The sequence below is a fragment of the Macrobrachium nipponense genome, chromosome 15 (assembly GCF_015104395.2).
Source record: "Macrobrachium nipponense isolate FS-2020 chromosome 15, ASM1510439v2, whole genome shotgun sequence".
In the NCBI taxonomy this organism is placed as follows: Eukaryota; Metazoa; Arthropoda; class Malacostraca; order Decapoda; family Palaemonidae; genus Macrobrachium; species Macrobrachium nipponense.
In genome coordinates this window covers 8,165,780-8,188,827 of record NC_087208.1, presented here as the reverse complement: position 1 = coordinate 8,188,827, position 23,048 = coordinate 8,165,780, and the positions used below count along the sequence as shown (strand labels likewise).

At 36.7% G+C, this 23,048-nt stretch overlaps 1 protein-coding gene across 1 annotated transcript; it reads left to right on the top strand.

The window, feature by feature from the left end:
• The first annotated feature begins 3,055 nt into the window (after positions 1–3,055).
• Positions 3,056–3,622, top strand: LOC135226945 (uncharacterized). The gene has a single exon (XM_064266626.1). The coding sequence runs from the start codon at positions 3,056–3,058 to the stop codon at positions 3,620–3,622; it is 567 nt and encodes a 188-aa protein (XP_064122696.1).
• The last annotated feature ends 19,426 nt before the right edge of the window (positions 3,623–23,048 follow it).

Here is a 23,048-nt window from a genome sequence, read left to right as displayed (position 1 = left end):
TTTCCAGAGCGCTTTTGTTGGCCACGCCTTCTTTTTTTCTTTTATTAGAAAAATATTGCATATTTACATGCATAAGATGCTACAAAATATTACAAAGATATATACCTACAATATTTACAAACTGCTATGGGTTTTTATTATTATTATTATTAACTAGGCTTTAAACATTTGTTAACACTAGGTAATAATTGTAATATTACTTACAAAATTAATACTGGCTACTTAAAACAGTAATTAATGTGTTCTTTTGCATTCTTTAGGTTTTCTTCGGACCACCTATTTAAAGTCTAAATCAGTCTCACCTGGTCCTCTTCTGTGATTAAGTGCCCAATGAAGTAGGTGTCTTATTCTTCATATTGTTGTAATGTATTCTGTGTTCTTTTTTAAATCTTTAAGGTCATTTAATTTTGGTATTTGTGCGCTGCAGAAGTGATTCCTTATTTCATGCGGTAAGCTGGGTATTATAGTAACTGTGTAAATCATGGTGTTATTTTATTATTAAATTGTTAGTTTTTACTCGAGTTTGAAATTAAACATTACTTATTTTCTGTGATGTCTGAACCCTGGCTTATAAATTGGGAGCATTTACCGTATTAATTAGGAAATAACCCAGTTGGACAGTTTTGTTGCCGCAAATAGTGTTGCATAGTTTTTCGTTTCACTCAAGATTTATCGTAAACATTCTGAATACCTGTTAATATGGTTACTGATATTTATAAGTAAGCGCTGTGAAACAACTTTCGTATTAGTTTTGGTTATAAACGGTTTGCTCTTTTAGGTTGATGTTAACACAGTAGTATTTTTCTTCCTTTCGCCCTCACCGAGTCCACGAATCCTCGAGACTCTCAAGAGATAACCGGAAGCTATTATTTCTACCTTGCCATTGTTATATAATTACAACTACTACTACTTGTATAGTCATTTCCCCTGGGTTGGACGATGCCAGGATCGCGTAGTTTTTAGACGATAGGTTGGGAATCGTTTAAACCTTTTCTTTATTTTTTTCTCTGCGCCGACGTACAAAGTTTGTAAGTTGTCATTCAGGTGGTTTGGAGTAAATAACGGGTTATTTCCTTAGTTCCTCCACTTCAGCTAGAATCGGGAATGTAGAAATTTGTTTTACTCCCACGTGTTCTTTATTACCTCTCGCTTTCGAATCGGCACTGTCCCTTTTCCTTAATCTTTCTCATAATGCTTATTGGTAAATTTTGTCGGGAAACTAAACTCGTTAACATGATCATTTTGTGTTGTGGTTTGTAATGCATTTACTTGAATGGCAGCAGGAACGTTTTAGTCTGTTATAATTGTAAAACAGGAATTCAGTTGTTTACTAAAAGAAGTTTTCTTTAACTTTTACGATGTCTCAGTTTAGCGTTCGGAATTTTGCTGCGGATCCCTCTGCTGAGTTAACTAGTATTCAAAATGCTAAGAAGCAAGAACTTCTCTAGTTAGCTAGCCAGTTGTCGATTGCAACCAGGAGTAGCACGCGGAAGTATGAAATTCGCAACCTGATTCTTGAGCATTATTTGCGTGTGGGTAGACTACGCAATGAAGCTAGGCAGTATATAACTTGTGAACCAGCGGTTCTAGACTTCTAGCCCACGAGCAACAGTTAAGGTATGAGCGCATTTCTCTTGGCCTTTAGCCCTTACGAACAGTGATTCAAGTGATACTTTTTATCCAGTTGGAAAGCCTAAGAAGAAAGGAAAAAACAAGCAGTGGCGTAGCTAGTAGTCTGTCAGTGGGTGGGCACCTACAGGGCACAGCTGAATATGGGGGGCCGGGTGGAAGAGGCACTAGGCCTTGGAGGAATAAGAAGAATATTCCTCCAAGTACTAAACTCCAGCTACGAAAGGTTGAGACTCTAAGACCATTAGCACAGCTGCAACATTTCCTTAATCTCTCAAATTTTCCAGGGAAAATGGTGATAATCTCGTAGATCTGGCATATTTTTTGAACAGCGTTGCCGGTTCCTTGTGTTACCAAGTCAGATAATTTCAATATTAAAATGTAAAATAAAGTACACAAATGGGTATTATCAAATACATATAAACTTGAAAAACATTTCACAAGTAAGTATGTGAATAATATTTGAATTCATATAATTAATGTACTTAATGTTATATTGTTGATATAATTATGAAAAGTTTGTATATAATTAATTGATATTTGTAATTAAATTTTAATAAAGTTTCCTCGTGTGCGGACGATTAAATGAAGTGACCGCGGGTCACAATAAAAATGGAATCGTCCATCACCTCCCTTCATTCATTCGTACAAGGGCAAAACATACAGATCAAAAGATTACTGTCGATCCTGATGCAACATAATGGAAGGCTATCCTCGACGCATCCTGACTCCTCAAGGCCGAGAAATCGCGTATAACGTTCTCCAGTATTTCAAATGGGAGAAGGAAATGCAATCTGTCAAGTACCCATTAGAACAAACTACTTATTCACCGTACTGCTGATGCTAAAAACCTCAGGAGAGCAACAATTTGCCGACTTAGAAAGGAAGGAGACGAATCCAAAGACGAGAATGGCGTTCCAGTCTTCATAGATAACCGAAACAAACTATCGAAAACCGTGGGGAATATTGACGATTTCGATAAGGGAGCGTTACGGCGCATGGTATTACATTATCATTTGAGGAAGAAGATACCAACTTTTACAGCATTCTCCAAGGTGCTCAAGAAAATATTGGATTCCTAGGATGCCGAGAAACGTTGCGTAGAATAATCCATGATATTAGATTAAATATAAAGAGGTTAATGGGCGGAGTTTTTTAATGGAAAGGAGTGACATTAAGTGCGCGGACGAAGTTTCTACGGGCAGAGAAGCTGGGCAAGTCCCCGATATTTATCGACGAGACATGGGTTAATCAAAATCATTCAGTGAGTAAGTGTTGGCTAGATGGATCAAATGGAAAAGCAACCGGAGTGCCAACACCAACCGGAAAGGGTAGCAGACTGATATTACACGCTGGATGTAATCATGGATTCATTCCCAACGCAGCACTTGTTTGATGCAAAAAATAACGGGATTATCATCAGAAAATGAACCATCAGGTGACTGAAAAATGGCTCCGAAGCCAGCTGTTACCGAATATTCCCCCAGAGTCAGTTCTCGTAATGGACAATGCCCCTTATCATTCTGTTAAACTTGATAAACCTCCAACGTCTAGAAATACAAATAGAGAAATAATATCATGGCTCGACAGCAAAGGCGAAAATCCACCAGACAATAATACTAAAGCTGAATCATTGGAGTTAGCGAAGCCTATTGCAGCCTCTATCGGTTCAGTTTACGTTAATGATAAAATAGCATGTGACAATGGACACAAAGTTGTAAGATTGCCTCGTTACCATTGTCATTATAATGCCATCGAATTTATTTGGGGACAGATCAAGGGCTATGTAGCAAAAAAGAATAATTTTAAAATGGCTGACTTGAAAGCTTTACTGCATGAAGCACTGAACTCTGTGACGCAGGAAAATTGGTCAAATGCTTTTAGGCATGTGGAAACTATCATACTGAACGATACTGCAAATGTGTCAATAAATAATTTTGTAGAAGAATTCATGATAAATATAGAATATTCTGATGCAAGAAGTTGCTGTTAATGGGTCAGGATTTCAATTGCCGGGATATCAAAGTTTTGAATTGCCTGCTAACCTGGAAAATTACTAGAAGCTTAACTCTTTTATTAAGAATAACATTCTTGCTGCATTCTGTGAATCTCTTGTTGTTGATGGTACTGAATTTTTGTCTCTTAAACTGCATGCTGAAGGTTGCTTTATATATATCATTAATGTCTATATTCATAATGACAGATTTTCTCTTGAAAACTGACCCTCTTATGTATCTGACCAGAAATGTTTGTTAATAGGTGATTTCAACGCTCGCCATCGAAACTTAGAAAATGTTGGAAACCCTAAAAGAAATGGTTTCGTTCTGAACAGTATTCTAAATTCATTGGATACTGTACGTATTTTAGGTAACAAAAAACCCACTCATGTAAGTCATGTAAGAGGGAGAAGAATTGAATACGTACTCATTTTCAATATGGAGGAGTATGAAGCTGTTACTTCAGTAGTTAGTGACCTACTAAGTGATCATTTTGCTCGAGACAATTTTGGACATTCAACGGATGAATTTCAGTCAAAAGCGTAAAAGATTAAGAATTAAAGATGACGCTGAGGCTAGATTTATGTTTAAAGTCGGCGAATGGTATAAGGAAAATAAATCTGTAAATGGCATGCAAATGACGAGAATAAATTTTTAGATGATTTACTTGATGTTTTAGAAACTGTATTACATAGGTCTGAAAGTAATTCTAATGAAAATTTTAATCGAAAATTAATGTATTTTGATAACTTTTTACAAGGTTGGAATAGCTTTTGAGAAAAGCTCAAAGAAAATAGTTTGAATCCTAGTGATAGTCGTAGTAGAGAAACAATGATGCAAACTGCTCCAGGAACCTCTGAAATACGGAAAACGACTAGAGACAAGTATTGGAATAATTGTTTGGAGGAAGAAGTTTCTTTCATGAAATCGCTAGGTGGTGTGTGGAATGCAATTAACAAAGTAAGGGGGGTTAAAAAGAATTGTTGCCCATCCTAATCCTAAAGGCAAGGCAGATGGATCCATTAAGAAGTGGGTAACTGCTTCTGGTATTGGTAATTTACCAGCTAATATTCAAACTAGCTTGTGTAACCATTGTTCACAGAGACATCAGTTGGTGGAAATGCAGATGGGGTTGACTGATGAAACTTTTGCCTTTTACAAGAGATGAATTGTTTTCAGGAATTTTATTAAAAAAGGAAGGTCAACTGCCCCTGGTTTGGATGGGGTTACATATGACCTAATCAACTGCCTAATAATGTTGGAGGAAAGTCCCTTGTTAGACTTGAGGAACCTTTCTTATAAAAATGGCTCTGATTATTCCTGTTCCTAAGGGTAACGGCGAGTATAGGCCCATTTCATTAACGTCATGCAAGTGTCAACTAATGGAAAGGCTCATACTTAATAGATTGCATTTTGCTATTGGAGATCAGTTGTCACAAAATTTATATGGCTTTACGAAAGGCAAAAGTACAAGAGATTGTGCTTTGAGGGTCTTTTGTAATAATGTTGTTAAATGCAGGCCTTTTATAGATCTTAAAGGAGCATTTGATAGAGCAAATAAAGAAGTCATTCTTGAGGAGCTTGTCAATAAGGGTGTTAAGGGAGCATTATTGCAATGGATTAATAGTTACTAAAGTGAGAGAAAAGCTAAGGTTTACTTTCAGGGGTATGAATCTGAAGAAATGGAATCTGAATTAGGCACTCCACAGGGTGAAGTTTCAAGTCCAACTTTATCCAATGTGCTTATGGACAAAATTGCAAGAAATAATTTTCCTAGAGGCACAGAAGTTGTGATTTATGCTGATGTAATAATGATTCAGTGCCGTAATGAATTTGTTTTGAAAAATGCGTTGGATCAGCTTCAAAGTTTGTTTAGACATGGGTCTGGTAATTAATGAAGATAAAAGTAAGATTCAGTCATGCATGATAAGTGATAATAACTTTTCTTTTAACTAAAAATGGGTTATAAGAAAAGTTAATATAACTTGTTGGAATTAAGACAAAGCTTTCTTGGTAAAATAAATTCTTTGCCCAAATGTAACTTCATTCATATGTATTGTGATGGGTCAGTAAATAATAATAGTTGGCTGTGGGGTCATCATTAGGGTGTATTATGACAATGGCTTTAGTGTTGATGAAGTGATTTCTAAGAGGATTGATGATAACATTTTCTCTACTGCACCTGAGTTGCATCCCATTCTCGAGGGATAAAAAGTGGAGTAAAAGTAAAAATATATTTGTTTTCGGTGATTCCCATAACGCATTATTTGCTCTGAACAGTAAAACTCCTACTAATAATGATATTGTTATTCACTGCAAGATGTTGGTTTGTGGTCTTAAAAAGGGACTTTTTGTTAATTCTTTTTTGGATCCCTTCTCATATTGGTATTTCATTGAATGAAGTTGCTGACAACTTGGCCAAACAGGCAACAAAGCGCCTCAGTTGCGTGGTTGGTTTGGTGTTTGCTTCTCACCTCGGTGGTCGCGGGTTCGATTCTCGGCCGTTCCATTGAGGAGTGAGAGATGTGTATTTCTGGTGATAGAAGTTCACTCTCGACGTGGTTCGTAAGTCACGTAAAACCGTTGGTCTCGTTGCTGAATAACCACTGGTTCCATGCAACGTAAAAACACCATACAAACAAACAAACAGGCAACACTAAGACCTACGGTTGATATTGAGAGCATTATGGACCTTAGTAGAATTAAAAAAGGAATAAAACAAAAACAAAAACAAAATGTTTGGGAAGCAGAAAATGCAGTTAGAATTCTAGAAGAAGGTAATGCTAGTATGATGCACTACCTTTATGTGAGTGAAAACACCCGTATAACTTATGGCAAGTCTTCATCTAAACTTGGTACCTTTAATATGAGGCTAGGGCTAGGTTATAGTTATTGCTGGTAATATATCGATGACAATAGCAAACCTTGTAGATTGTGTGGCGAGGCATTCTCTCACAATTTAGAATATTATATGTTGGAGTGTTTTGAACTAATGAAATTTAGAGAAAGAATAATAACTAGTGTATCTGAAATAGTTTGTTTCCCTATGAATAACAATGTAACTGAAAAGATAGTTCAAAAGTTTCCTAAGTTATTTTGGAATAAGTAACTAATATGGTAAATTAATTTATCTTACTTGGAAGGGGATGCATAAGCATGCTTGTGCATTCCATTTGATGTATTTTTATGTCTATAAACTATTTGAATTTGAATTTGAATTATCTTGAACGCGAAAAACTTGAGGCACAGACATTAGAATCCGAGAGACAAGCTGCATTGTTTGAGAGAGAAGCCGAAAAGAAACGGTTAGAATCCGAGAGACAAGCTGCATTGTTTGGAAGAGACGAGAAGCCGAGAGACAAGTGATTTGGAGAGAAGGAAAAAAACGGTTAGAATCAGAGAGACAAATGGAGAAAATTAAGTTAAAACTTGAGGTAGAGAAGGCTAAATTGCAATGAGCTTCGCAGAGAGAGAGAAAGAAAGATTAGATTATGAGGCGTCCTTGGCGCTTAAAATTGAACAAGAGAAAGCAAAGCTTTCTGGAGAGAATAGGGAACATGAAATTTCGGTTTTGGAAACTCAAGAGAAACCCTTTGATTTAGTGGAAAATATTAAGTTGGCTCCACGTTCACAGATTATGAACCTGAAGATTATTTTAAGACTTTTGAAGAGACTGTCTTGCATTTGGATTGGCCACGCGATCAGTGGGTTTGGTTATTAAGGCCGAAATTAACTGGGAATGCTGCGAAAGTTTGTAGACATCTCGAAAACACTACAGATTACCAAAGTGTTAAACGAGCAATTTTGGATGCTTTTTTAATCTCAGTCGGGGGATATCGTCAAACTTTTCGTAACAAAACTTAGTTCACAACTCAAACCTACGTAGAATTCGCTTCACAGAAATTGAAAATGGTTAAAATACTTTTGCTGAATTAGAGGATTTGATTGTACTTGAAGAGTTTAAACGAAAGCTTCCTTTGAACATTATGATACATTTAGAGGACAGGGACGAAAAGGACTTGTTAAAAGCGGCTTCGCTAGCAGACACTTACTCATTAATACATAAAGTTGTCAACAATAAGAGAAAAGAACAGAATGTGAAACCATTTCCAGCTAAAAACTCCGAGGCTCTTGACTGATTTGGTTAAAGCGGCTAAAGCGTCTAATGTTGTTCGCTGCAGTTATTGTAAGAAAAAAGGGCACACAATTAAAAACTGTCCAGATCCTAAATGCAAAACTTCCTTGCCTTTTCGGAACCCATTTAACCCTTTTCTTAACTTCAAAAGTAAATCAGATGGTCCGAATAAGCCTGTCTCGCATATTCATATTGAAAAGCCCGTAGATTTATTTGAAGATTTTACTTTTGATGGAACCGTAGCTTTGAGCTCCGAGGGCTAAAGGTATAAAGTTAGGATACTTCGTGACACAGGGGCTTCACAAAGTTTACTTTTGAGAAACGCTCTCCCAAATATTGAGGCTAATGCAACTAATGAACATGTTCTCGTGAAAGACCTTTCACAGATATCTAATGTTCCCCTTGCTAATGTTCATCTTGATTGTCCTATTAAGAAAGGTAATGTGGTGGTATGCATAAGAGATGTTGAATTTCCAGTAAAAGCGGTAACTTTATTGTTGGCTAACGATCTTGCAAACGTTTGGTAGTTCCCAATGTCATTGTAATGGAAAACCTGTAAGTGAAAACTTTGAACCTGATTCAGATTGCTTTGTAGATCATGCTTGTGTTGTCATCGTAGCCGAAATCTCGTTTAGATGAGCCAACAATTACTTCTATAGATTTTGAAGCACGAAACTTTATGAGTAGAGATAACCTTGTTGAAGCGCAGAAGCACGATAACTCTCTGAGCAAGCTTCATGACCAAGCATTTCTGGTAGTGTTTTTACTATGAATCAGATTTGTTAATGAGGTTTTAGGGGGGCGGTTTATCGCCCCCCTAAAAGATCTAGTGAAGATACTTGGAGTGAAAAGTGTCAAATTGCGCTACCTCTTCCTGTTAGGAATTCTGTAATGGAAATAGCTCATGATGCCTATGGAGGACATTTAGGAGTTCATAAGACATATGGTAAGATTTTGAATTGCTTCTTTTGGCCTAATATGAAAAAAGATGGAGCAGAATTTGTTCGAACTCGTCATGTATGTCAGATATCTGGTAAACCTACTTTGGATTTCAGGCAAAAAAGTGTGTTTTTCTTTAATATCTCCCATACTAATTATTTGATCAGAATAGTTCTTTGACACAGCACTCTATAAACCTCCCCCTAATTTTTGATATTATAATGCATTTTCAAATCTCGTTAATTATGGTGTTTACTCTTGTCCTAGGAAAGGCAAAGCCAAATATTTTTTGTATGTTTGCTAAACAATTGAACGTATGCCGACCCTCCCTCACTTCGCTCTCCCTCCCTTCTCTCACTTTGCGAATGTCTTATCTAATATTTTCCATAATATCCACCTTTAACATTGGTATTTTCCAATATATTAGCCATCATAAGGATATCATTCGGAAATCCACAATGATAAGATTGTAAAAAAAAGTAACAGGGAAAATAAAGCTTGGTTTTGGAAGTCAAGAAGGTCGAATCATGGTTTCGTTAAGGTTCTTTTAACTGTGTCAAAATAATGAAAGACGCGTTTTCCAAAGGCAGGATTGATTGGCTTTACCTCCTTGAAAGGTAGAGTAAATGTAATCGAGTGTTATATAAGTTGACTGAAAATTTTACGGTGTAGTGGCTCACTTAACCATTAACTATCGTAGTTTGGGTATCTGCTATGGTTTACGCCTAAGCAGTTTGTTGTCTCAGTGATTGTTTGACTGAGGAAGTTTTCCCCTCATATTCGTGACTGGCATGTTACTTTACCCCCGTAAATGCAGAAATGCATTTGCATTACGTCTCCATTCCATATACACAATGGAATAAGCTAACAATAAACTAAGAATTAGTCTTAACAGGTAAGAGAAGTTACAGGTTTGTTGGACACACACAATAACACAATGTGGCATAAGAAACACAAGCATATTACTGAGTAAGTAAATCTAAATATTTACCCTATAATTCACTCCTTATGTTATATATATATATTAGGTATATATATATATTATATATATCCATATATATATACTATATATAACATATATAATATATATATTATATATATATATATATATATATATATATTATATATAATATATATTATATATATATAACAATATATATACATATATGTGTGTGTGTGTGTTGGTATGTGCGTGTGTGTAATTGTGCATATCAGTCCAACAAATTATGTAGTTCGTGGATTTTTTATCATAGTTTTAAATACTATATTTGTTTGCGTCACAGTGTAAATTCTGTTTGCATTCTACAGTTACTATGTTTTCCACACAGGCCTTATGATCATATTGCAGACGTCATGGGCATGAAGACGACGACAGTGCATTCACTTTTACAGCGAAGCATGGGAACAGCACCATCTGGAACAGACAATTACCCGTCAACGACACACGGTACCCCGACACCCACACCAAATGCCTTTGATAATTTTGCTATCGGTGCCATTCGCCGCTATGTACATGGGAAATTCGCTAAGAAAAACACATTCACCAATAAAAGTCTGACACAGGTTTACGTGACAACGGCATCATCCCAGCTGGAACATCAGAATCATCAGTGTGGCGATGACTACATAACATGGGGTTCTGCTATAAGGCCACACAACGGAAAAGGTATGTCATAAAGGAAACTCTTGATATGGTGTGTTGGCGCATTCGCACTCTCCGAGCACTTCATGAATATCGGAAGGAGGGGAGAAAGGTGGTATACATCGATGGAACATGGTCACCACGAGGATGCATCCTAGCAGTGAGTGGGCTGATGCCACACAGTCCATGACAAGTGCCACCTACAGTCGGCAAGTCCCCCCTGAAGAAGGGAAGCGTTTTGTGCTTGTTGCTGCAGGCACAGAAGATGGTTTCATTGAGGAATCATTCTTGTGTTTTCCTACAAAAAACAAAACTGGTGACTACCATGGCGAAATGAATGCCGACCTCTTCGTTCGTTGGCTCACGTCCCAACTTCTTCCGTCATTGCCTGAGCCAGCAGTGCTTGTGCTTGATAATGCACCCTACCACAACCAATTGAGCGAAGATAGTCGTTGCCCAAACTCCTCCACCATTAGAGTAGATATGAAATGGTTGACGTCCTGCCCAGATACCATTCCCTCCAAACGCCACACGCCCTGAGCTGTAGCAAATCTGCAAGCAAAATCGCCCACTACCTGTGTATAATATTGACAAAATCATCCGTTCATGGGGACCACCTGCTCATCCTGAGCTCAATGCTATTGAGAAAGTCTGGGGCTTTATGGAAAAAACGTGTGCGTTCCCCATTGCAGCTTTTCACTCGGGCAGATTTACAGGCCAGAATAGAGGAAGCGAAGGTTAGTACAACAAAGGAAGTGTGGGACTGTGCAATAAGACGGTCCAGAGCCTTCGGGGAAGCATACTGGTCACATGATAACATCCAAAAACCTGTAGATCCTATAATCATCACTATAAACAGTGATGATGAGGATGATCTGTTCCTTGACAGTGATAACGATTATGAATAATTTTTTTGTGATTTTTGTTCAATTGTTTCCTCTACTTTCCAACTGATGGTGATAATTATTTCACATTAGAGAGAGACAGACAGACAGACAGATACCAGGGGCACCAGCAGATAAAGTAGCCCAGTTATGAAAAATAACTGTAAAACGAAAGGGAATGCAGATTGGAGATAGATTAGATAACGATAACTTCTGCATGACTGTTCAATGCAATTTATGCTGTCTACACCTTAAAAAAGGAATTAAGCTTGGCTTTAGATATCGGAATCTGTTGTAATTGTATGATGGGTCTTAAGCTGTATTATGAGATTTAATTTTGGTTATATTTCCAAGTCGCTGCCGTATATCGCACGAAACTTTAAGGATTTAAGAAGCCCTCAGGGCAGGTTCATCAAGTTGGATAAAAGGGCTAAAGGCTATAAACTCCTTATACACCCTGACGAAAAACAACAGTATCATGAAATGTTAATCAGAATTATAACACGAATCAACATCTCAATTCTATCAGTTATTAACAAATATAACAGGTTAAGAGAAAAGGTAGAGTAAGCGACGCCCGAGAGACTAGGAAAGGGGGTTACTGGAGGGATAGGAGGAGGGTCAAGACAGAGGGAGGGAAGGAGAGGGGAGGGACGGGGGAGTGTAGGTATTCGAATTTCTTTACCTACTTACCCGATTCACTTGGCTTAGGCTTTATTAGGCCAAGAGTAAACAACTTAAGGTCTCAAGAGTGTTTTTGTCAAAGTACCATTCTGATCAAATAATTAGTATGGGAGATATTAAAGAAAAACACACTATTTTTTGCCAGAAATGCATAGTAACCAGGTAATACCAAAGGCACTTTTACAACCAATCTTAGTCCCTGACGAACCTTTTAGTAAAATCATTATTGATAACATTGGTCCTTTACCAAAAGCCAAAAAAGGGAATCAGTACTTGCTTACTATATTATGTCCTATCACCTGATACCCTATTGCCATCCATCTTCGTAACATTTCTGCTAAGAACATTGCTAATGCTTTAATGAAAGTTTTCACTAATTTCTATATCTCAAAGGAAATACAAAGTTATCGAGGTTCAAATTTCACCAGTGACCTTTTTGCCAAAGTACTTAAAGAGCTAAATATTAAGCAAACCTTGTCTGCTACCTATCACCCAGAGTCTCAGGGTGCCCTTGAGCGTTAGCACCAAACCTTCAAGAGTATGCTTAGGAAATTTTGTGTTGAAATTCAACTTGAGTGGGATGAAGGCACTGATTTTCTTTTATTTGCTATCAGGGCAGTTCCCCATGAGTCCCTTGGTTTTTCACCTTATGAGATGTTTGGGAGACCAGTTAGAGGACCCCTTTCAGTAATTAAAGAGGAATGGTTAAACACTCCCTCTGATTCTAACCAAACCATCCAACAATATATGGATAAACTAAAAAACACTTTGAAGAAGTTTGGAAAGTTGCTGGGGAGAATTTAAGGGCTCAACAGTAAGTAATGAAACAGAACTATGGAAAAGTTAGTAAAGTTAGAAAATTTAAGCCTAACGACCTTGTGATAGCATATCTCCCTGTCCCTGGTTCCCTTCTTCAAGCTCAGTTTTGTGGGCCATATCCAGTAGTTAAGAATGTTAATAATAATACTTACATAATAAGAACTCCAGATTGTAGAAAACCCACTCAGATCATTCATGTAAATTTACTTAAGCTTCACTCAAGGGAAACTGGAAGTGGTTCTAGTGAGACGGCTGTAAATTTTAATCTTGAGGTAGAGGTAGATACATCAAAAGAAGATAATTCTTCTGAAGACTTTATCCCTTCCTCCATGCCACAAACCAATACCGAAGTTCTAAAAAGTCTGGATTTATTCATGAGCCACCTCATTCCTTGGGAGTCACAAGACTTAAAAAATTTAATCTTTGGTCATCCAACTCTTTCTCATGATTTTCCCAGGAAAAGCGGTGTTTTGCTTCATGACATCGAGCTGGTTCTTGGTACAACACCCATTCGTCAGCAGGCTTATCGTGTGGGTCCTGAGAGGACGAGCAAGATGAAGGAAGAAGTAGGATACTTTCTTCGACATGGTCTAGCCAGACCGAGTAAATCGCCATGGGCTTCACCTTGCATCCTATTTCCTAAGGAGGACTGTAGTTAGATTTTGTACTGATTAAGAAAGATTAATAATGTCACAATTAAAGATTCTTACCCTTTGCCACTCATTGATAACGTAATCGATTCAGTAGGACAAGCTAAGTTTCTAACAAAGATAGACCTCTTAAAGGGCTATTATCAGGTAGGATTAACTGAAAGAGGCAAGTTAATTTATTAGCTTTTATTACACCCTTTTGGCTCTTTCAGTATGAAATCATGCCTTTTGGCCTTAGCAGCGCCCCTTCTACATTTCAGTGCCTTGTAAATTTCATCATACAGGACTTGGAAGGTGTTTATTGCTATCTTGATGATATCCTAGTCACCGGACAGACTTGGGAGGAACATATGCATAGGCTCAAATGTTTCTTCCTGAGGTTAGAAGAGGCTGGTTTAACTATAAATCTTAAAAAGTCTGTTTTCTGTAAAGCTACTGTTACTTACTTGGGTCAGATTGTTGGAAATGGTAATGTTCATCCTAAAACTGCCAACATAGCTGTTCTAGCCCTGAATAGGTTTGCTGGGTCGAGCATGACCCGAGGAGTGTTTCAATAAACATGTTTTTTTCCCATAAATCATTGTCTATCTCGAATCTGGGTGTGATCGACCTGCAAGAGGATAGCAGAACACACACTGCAATCATGTTAAAACTTGTGTTTGCCTTGCCTTTGTCCTTTCCCCTTTTCTGAGTAATCGTTTCTTTTGAATATGTGTGGAATATAAAGGCAAAGTTATCAGTAGTGATTTCCTGTCTAACACTGTTGACTCTGTGATAGTTTTATATTGTTGGAAACTGTAGGTAGGTGGTGTGTGTACATTATGCATGCCATTGGTTGTGGCTAAGATGCCTTATATTGCCATTTGATCCAATTTCTTTTGAATGCCAATTTCTCAGTTTTTGCATTTTTTTTTTTTCATTTTTCATCAACAATGGCCAGCAGGTAGTATCCTCTGGGCGTGGATTTCATCAACTTACTTCTAGTGGAATTATAAAGTGGTTTTGATGATAATTTAGAGGTTGCTGACACCTCTATGGCAAAAACCTCAAGTTTGTGTAACAAAGTGTTGGAGGTGAGGATGATGACCTTGAAATGATTACGACACAAGAGTGGGAGAGATGGCCTGGGAAGTAGTGGGTCTGTGTCTTTTCTGGTGAGAGATTACATGAACTTATGTCAATAAATCATGACACACTGGAGAGAGAGAGAGAGAGAGAGAGAGAGAGAGAGAGAGAGAGAGAGAGAGAGAGAGAGAGAGAGAGAGAGAGAGAGAGAGAGAATAATATTTCTGATATGACAGTAAATTACATCTTAGTGCAGATCTTTTTACATAATTCCGTTTTAGGATATGAGTTTATTCTAAAAAAAAATTAGCCGTTTCCTATTTCATTTAGGTACCCCAAAAATTCGTGACATTTTGACAATTCTTTTTGACCAAAAAACATACCTTTTTTTTTTCTCTTTTCTGATTTTGACCTCTGTGGGTCCGACACCTTTTCTGGCAGTCACATTTTGTAAATAGTAGTTTTAGGAAGGATTCACTCAATTTTTGTGTGCATGTAGCGTATTTTGTATTTTTTGTAAATATTTTCGTAAATTATTGTTTGAGAGAGAAAGAGACAGAGAGAGAGAGAGAGAGAGAGAGAGAGAATAACATTACTGATAAAACAGTAAATTACATCTTAGTGCAGATCTTTTTACATAATTCCGTTCTTGAATAATATGAGTTTATTCTATAAAAAAAAAAAAAATAGCCACTTCCTATTTCATCTAGGTACCCAAAAAAAAGTGAAATTTTGCACTTTTTGGCCAAAAAAACTTACCCTCTTTTTCTCTTTTCGGATTTTGACCTTTATGGGTCCAACACCTTTTCTGGCAGTCACATATTGTAAATAATAGTTTTAGGAAGGATTCCCTCAATTTTTGTGTGTATATAGTGTATTTTGTAGTTTTTGTAAATATTTTTGTAAATTGTTTTTATGTATATACTTATTTTTTTAATATATTTGTAATAAATATTTAATTTGTAGATGGGTATAATTTAACTTCTCTCAGGAAGAAAATCAATTTCATCATTCTCTCGGGAATGATGAAATTGATTTTAGAAAATAAAATGTACAGCATAGCTACACTTTTTGAATTTTCACAAATTTTTCAGAGCGCTCGGGTCGAGCTCAACCCCACAAACCATTAAAGGGGTACCAAAATAGCAAAACCTATCCAGGGCTAGAGTACCCTGTTCCTACCACAAGAAAGTATTTGCAAAGATTTTTAGGGTTAGCTTCATATTATCATAGATTTTGTAAGAACTTTTCTTCAGTAGCTGCCCCTTTAATGTTTCGGCCATGTGGCATTTTGTTTTGTTGAAGATGCTCCAGAGCCTAAGCCTATGGTGGAAAGAGCCATGTTTTAGTCTGCTGTTTTGGATTCAGTTATTTGGTTGCATTATGATTTTTTTTTTTTTGTGCCAGTGGAAACCTTCGTGAGAGAGGGTATGTATGTGGTAATGTTTTTGAGTGTATCAACTAACTGCTTTGAGTACATTTTCGGGAAACAGAGTATTTTTTTAATCACCCTGCTTGGAGGTATAACGATTTTTGGGTTACTTGGCTTTTATTCCACATGTGGGTATTGATGAAATGGAGGGGAATGTTTTTATTGCCTAGGTGGTATTAATAATATGGTGATAATGGGGGTGGTTTTCATATTAGTGTTGTTGGTTTTAGTGACGAGTCACATTTTGAGGGTTACTTTCCCCTAATGGCAGGTGAATTATGTTTATAATGTTGTTTTAGCTGATGATGATGTTTTTGAACCAGGTATATTGATTGTTCTGTTCTTGAAACGAGCATTTTCTTTTTGGTTCTAGTTGAGGTCAGCCCAAAGCTGTTGTGAGTACTGTGGGATATTGAGATTACTGGAGGTGGAATCGTCTTTTATTAGTTTGGTGGTTGATGACATGTCGTTGTCTATTGATGATAGATGGTGGATTTTCAGGACTCTTATTTTAGCTAGTCTTTTACCTAAGTTTGGTTTATATTTGCCGTTTTCTTTGATTGAGCTGTGATAATTCAGTTTTTGAGATTTGGGGAAGCACGTTCTACATTATGTGGCTGTTCTTTTTTTGAAGGCCTGTATGGTGATAATGTTTCAGTGTTTGGCCGTTTTGCTGCAGATATGAGTCAGTATGCAGGTTTTTTTCTAAGTTGACGCACATGTCTAAGCGGACAATGTAACAGTTGAAATGGAAATAATTTATGATTTTGTTCTATTTGCGTGAAACATGATTTTGGTCCTGACTTATGGTTTTGATTTAGTTTTCAGCGCATCTACGATGGCCTAGGATGATTTTGTCAGAGTCTTTAATATTTGCCTTTCGGATTTCTTAATTTTTGCGATATTTTGGGTATTTTGCAGCATTTATGAGTCGTTAGTTACAGAGTCAAGTAATGTGCATTCAGACAACATAATGTTGCAACTGGGGGATAACGTGTTCCTGATGGTTGATATTGGGAACGTGTTGTTTTACACACACACACACCACAATAAATATATATTATATACATCACAGATATATATATATATATATATATATATATATCTATATATATATATATTATTATTTATCTAGATATTATATATATATATATATATCTGTGTGGTAGTGTGTGTGTGGGTGTGGTGTGGGGTTTGTAAGTTTGGGCTTTAGTTTTTTTCTGTTTTGAGTCGATTCAGTGAAATAAGGGGATATGTTTGGGGTTCTTACTGATATTGTGGGGTTAACGCAAATATCAGAGTTCGAGAGGACATTTTTAATAGTAATTTGGGCTGGTTTTGTTACTTTTCCTTGGGTTCGTTTTTTTTTTTTTTTTATTGTGGGCAATGGTAAGTTTAAAATGTAAGGTCAGTAGTCCGTAGAGTTTGTGTGATTTCTCATTTTTCTAGCTTTTTTCTCTCTCTCTGTGCAGACGCGCCGACGAGTTTTTTTTTTTTTTTATGTTATTAATGGTCATTCATGATTTCGTGATCTTATGAGGTTATTCCTCACAGTAAGTTCAATTCTTTGGTTTTAGTTAGGAATTGGTTTGGTGGTTATGTTATATATCAGAGTTGTTTTGGCAAATAGTTTTTTTTTTATTATTAGTGGTGTTAGTTGGCCAACGTTCAGTTGGTTTGTCTTGGAATTTTGAGGTCATTAATTTACAGATGTATGTTTAGGATGAATTCCTCTTTAATTGACCGGTGACCTGACTGTCGCACATACTGAGGAACCTTAAACACCATTCCCCTGCGCTTCAATACGCCAGCAAGACGTCCTTCAGCTACCTTTTTGGGGGGGATTCGTGGAGCAAGAAGTCGCATGCTGCCGACATGCGAAAGAATTTACGAGTCTACGAGGATTGACGGCGCCTTTGGGACGATAATGGCGTGGTACCGGGAGACATTTCACCTTTCCACGGTCTGTGCAGCTGCAGGCCACACACACGCACAGGAGCGTCAAGACGAGAAAATATGCGCTCTACAATCAACTGTTATTATAGCCCAGATACAGGCTATTCAAATTTATTTTATATGATGGACCTTGTGCTGCCAAGGACGTACAGTTTTTTTTTATATTAATATGATGTACATGAGCCAGCCAGTGTGTTTTTCTTGTAATTTTTTATAAACTGCGGCTGAATGAGGACATTCAAGGTGGTGGCCGAGCTTCTGTTATATTTTTAAATTGCATTTTTTGTTGGCCGATGATTGATAAGCAGATGTGATGAGCAATGACATTCTTTGAAACGGTAGATACCATCATTTTGACTCCCATGGAAACGACAGATTTAATGTTAGCTCCCACGGAGACAAGCGACCTCCGAAATGTTGACGCAGCACTTGTGGTGGCGCCAGGTGGAAGGTGGAAGTCGCTGCCTAGGCAAAGGAAGATCACGTCTTATCTTACCTGATCCTGTTTTGATAAGAAATTTATTCAGTATATTAGATGGCATTAAAAATACAAAACTTTCATAATTGGGATATCTAAATTTTGAAATGCAGGAAAACTTTTGCAAAAAGAAAGAGTCCGACCAAAAGGCTCATCCTCAAGTATTGTTTACCAGTTCATGCGTCCTGGCTATCATGCCAGTGATGCTGGTCGCTGCAATTGCTGGTTTCAGCAAAGAATTTCATCAAACCCTCGAAGTCGGCTCCTAGAGATCACTCTCACCAAGAAGACCATAGTTTTACAAATCTAGGCTTCAAAATCGTATATAAAGAAATAGACGAACAAGACCATTTCGTTGCAAGTGTTGGTATCAGAAATCTAAAACCAGAACCTGATGATAATATACTGCACATGCTTCTGTTCACTAAATACCATACCTGTTTCAGGTGGTCGAAGAATTTTGATCATTGGCATATTTCCTTTCATTCTTGTATGGTTTGCCACCATCAATTCAATGCAATTATGATAACCGTCCATTTGGATGAATAAGGTTATATATTTTTTGTTTAGCTTAAATGTAAAATTAATATCCTCATCATATTTTATGTACCTTTGATCTTGTTATATATATATATATATATATATATATATATATATATATAATATATAATATATATATATAAATATATATATAACAAGATCAAAGGTACATAAAATATGATGAGGATATTAATTTTACATTTAAGCTAAAAAAAATATATATAACCTTATTCATCCAAATGGACGGTTATCATTATATATATATATATATATATATATATATAATATATATATATATATATATATATATATATATTGTAATGTGGTAGGGCGGCTGGGATACTGGCAATGAATGGCTCTAATTCGGACCTAAGCGCAGAGCGCAATAAGTTCGACACCTACCAGTAAACAGAAGGGGTCCTTAGTGAAATTAAATTACCAACAACTACTAGGGGTGTGAGGTAAATCTCCATCCTGGATTGCCCCTTGGTCCTGTTTCCTCGTCTTTCTTGCTTAAAGACCATACTGCCCAGATTAACAAACTGGAAACGTCCCCCCAGCACCCCCCCCCCCTCCCCCCCCCCCCCTCCCCCCCCCCCCCCCCCCGCGTCTGTTATTGAAATAAAGCTCCGTTAACTTCCCTTGTATTAAATATGGACTTCAAAATGTAGAATAAACTATGAAAGTTATTCTCACGTGGATATATATATATATATATATATATATATATATATATATATATATATATATATATATATATATATATATAAGGTTCAGATTTCATTTAGTATCGATTTCAGTATCTCTTCTGAATATCTTACACCGAATGGGAATTACACCTAACGAGCGATTCTGAACCAGCTAGGGTTTGAACTTGGGAGTTGGGTTTAGAGGCACTGATAAACAATTAATTTGAGTATTGAGCTATCAAGCGAGATGTTAGTTGATATTGACTCTGCTGTCCATATGACTGAACTATGCATTACTATCACTCATCTCCTACATGACAGCAGATTGGTAAGTTTGTAGTACCTGTTAATTTTGAAGTTTTGTCACTTATACATGCCTGCCCTATTATGGCACAAATACTAAGCCACAAATATTACAAAATTATTAGCCGAATTTTACAAACTTACGAAACAGCTTATCATGCATGATATGGGTCAATATTGATTATAAATACGGAACCTGAATTCTGCAGTCAGATGTGGAGCAGAGTCGATAGTAACTGATCTCTCTCTTGATGGCTGAATGGTGAAGTCGACAGTCCAACTTGGTGCTTAATTAAGCCGAAGGTCCGAGCTCGAATTCTGGCTGGGACATACATATTCACTTCTCAGTTATAATTCCCCTTAGGTGTAGGTAGGCAAGGTAAGAGTCAGACTGACAGAACTGTCTGTCTGTCTGTCACCTTCCCTCTCTCTCTCTCTCTCTCTCACTGTGAGTGACTTCGCGCCGGCCACAACTGGAGATTACTCACTGGTGGGCCGCGGTCTTGTAGATTAATTAAGGCATTATTGTTATTTTCCTTTGAGTAATTCTCGCTCTTGACTGCTTCATCTGATACTTCCGTCATCAGAAAATTCCGAGAATGCCCAAACAATTTTATTATTAAAAATAATTTCTACATACTTGAATACATATAGAAATAACCTTCATTTATTTTGCAATTCCTTGATTGAAGGTCTTAAAATGTATATAGTATTTACACACACATCTAAACATTTAACTATTTTTTTTCTTGCATCTCCCCGATCATTTTAAATTTTTATCTTTCCCTTCTTCATTTTAAGTCCCTTAGTCTAAAATATATAGAGATCTTTGCAACGAATTCAATAATTTCTTCAGTGACCTTTACTCCTGATCGTTACAATTCAGCAACAAGAGTTTTTCTGCAGACTTTCTCTTCTAAGAGTGATGAACCGTGAATTGGGTTGAAGACTTCTCGTAGGACAATTAACTGAGAAGAAAATTCCTCTGATGGCATATACAGCTCACATCCCAATCCGCGATTCATTTACAGTTTTACACTCTTTCATCTTTTTTCCTAATTCTGGATATTTTGTAGAAAACGTTTTGACAATATAACCACCTATATATTCAAGAGCTTCTTCTTCAATTACAGTGGCAGCCGTTTTTTCGTTTTCTATATCCAGAATCTGATTGTTTATATCTTCTGTGGGACATTCAAAATCTAAAGCTTTAAACAATGAGCTGGTCAAGTATATTTCTAATGAAAATTATCTATCTTCACTATATTTTTGAATTGCATGCAGACTCATTTGTCAACATATCTTAATTGTTGCTCTTTGCAATTGTGTGACGTATGTGCCCTTCATTTGCCTTATGCAACCGAATAGACTCTCTGGGCAGTCTTGATTCAACTTTTGCGTCATGATGTAATCTATATTAAAAACAACTTTAACCATTTTAGAAAGACCAATAACCGACTTGAAATTAGTACTGACATTTTGTTTTCTGTGATTTTATCTTTAAAGAAGTCATTACTTTTATGACCTTTTCCAAAGTATTTATTTGAAACTCTTTATTAATCCCAAAACCATTTCCCGCTGGTATATTGCCACACGTGTTGTTTGAATTATATCAAACCAGTCGTTTACCATTGAGATAAAATCAGATGTAGCTTGCCAGCTATTTGATTCCAGCAGCCCTCTACTTCCCAAATACCTTAAAGCACTTGCACAAGATGACGATAATAATTGCACACCATACTTGACACGCTGCCTGTGCTGTCCATTAACAGAGAGATGGAGTTCATTCATCTTAAAGGCCAGCCCATATTCTGTAGAAGATTTTGCCAACATTTCACGGATGCTTGTGTCAGAAATAAAATCACTGCCTAAATAAAGGCCTGAATCAATTAAGTTATTTCTGACTAATTTTATCAAATGGGGAACGTCGGCAAAATGTATATCTCCCTGTCAGCACTTGGGTTCTTGAATGAAATCCTATTGACAAGAAGATCAATGTCAAATTCTGTCCACATGCGAAGATTGGCTTATCTCATGTCAGAACCAATAGCAACAATGTGATAACCAACAGCCTCAACGTGCATTATGATTTATAATAGGAACCGCTTTAGATTTGCCTCATCCAAGTTAAAATAAAATGGTTGTTTCCACTTCCCTACAAGACCTTGTAGCATAAAAACCAAGACTGTCGTGGGGCTTATACAATACATCCACACCCTTATCGTAGCACCATTCATTACTGATATACATTTCATCCAAACTTGATACCGCTAATTTTTCATTTACTGTAAACGTTTCATCTTTAGCACGTAATAAAGTCAAAACACTTGTCAAAATCCCTGGCTCGCAGAAGAATCTACTCGCTCTTTCTGGTAATGTAGTTTCACAAGGCAATGGAAACCCCTACTTCTGTCTCAGATACTTATAACATTTGGAACTTCTGCTTCTTAGAGTTAAAGCTGATGCAATGTCTTCACTGCCCCACTCGCTTACCTTTTTCTTTGTTATCATTGCATTTATTTGAGTTTTACTAAATAATGGCTCTAGAATATTTTCTTTTCTTTTAATCACTACGTTTCTAATAATTTGTATAACATTTCCATTCAAAGCACTTGTATATTCCTTTAATCTTGCATTTTCTTCCTAAAGTTGTTTAATTGTTCTCTTAATCGTTGCATTTCCTTTTTTCGCTCTTCCTCATCAACATTTTCTATCACACATGGTTCATCTACGTTTCCATTTTCCCCTACAGTGATTTCAGTGGCACCATCTTGCTCTGCATTACGCACTTCCTCCTCATTACTGAATATATACATACCTCTTGCAACGTTTGTCTCTGAATACGTTTCTTTGACCTCTCTTCTCTTGCCATTGATGATTCCATCAGTGCTCTCTACTCTCTCTCTCTGGAATAAAATCAAATAAAGAGAGCATGAGATTTACCTTTTGACTAAATAGTATATGACGACAAGCCAGAACACACAAACGCACATGTTCGTATGATGCAATTCGTTCTCAAGTTTTTAATTATATCGTCAAGGTAATCTAGGAGAATAGGTTCATTTGCTTTGAAAATATTGAAATCTCGTATAGAATGAACTCTTTCAATAAGAGAATAAAACAACATAAATTATGGAGGCAATGCATTTAATTATTTATTTATTTTATTATTATTTTTTTTTTTGCTGGGATTTCAGTACCTTCAT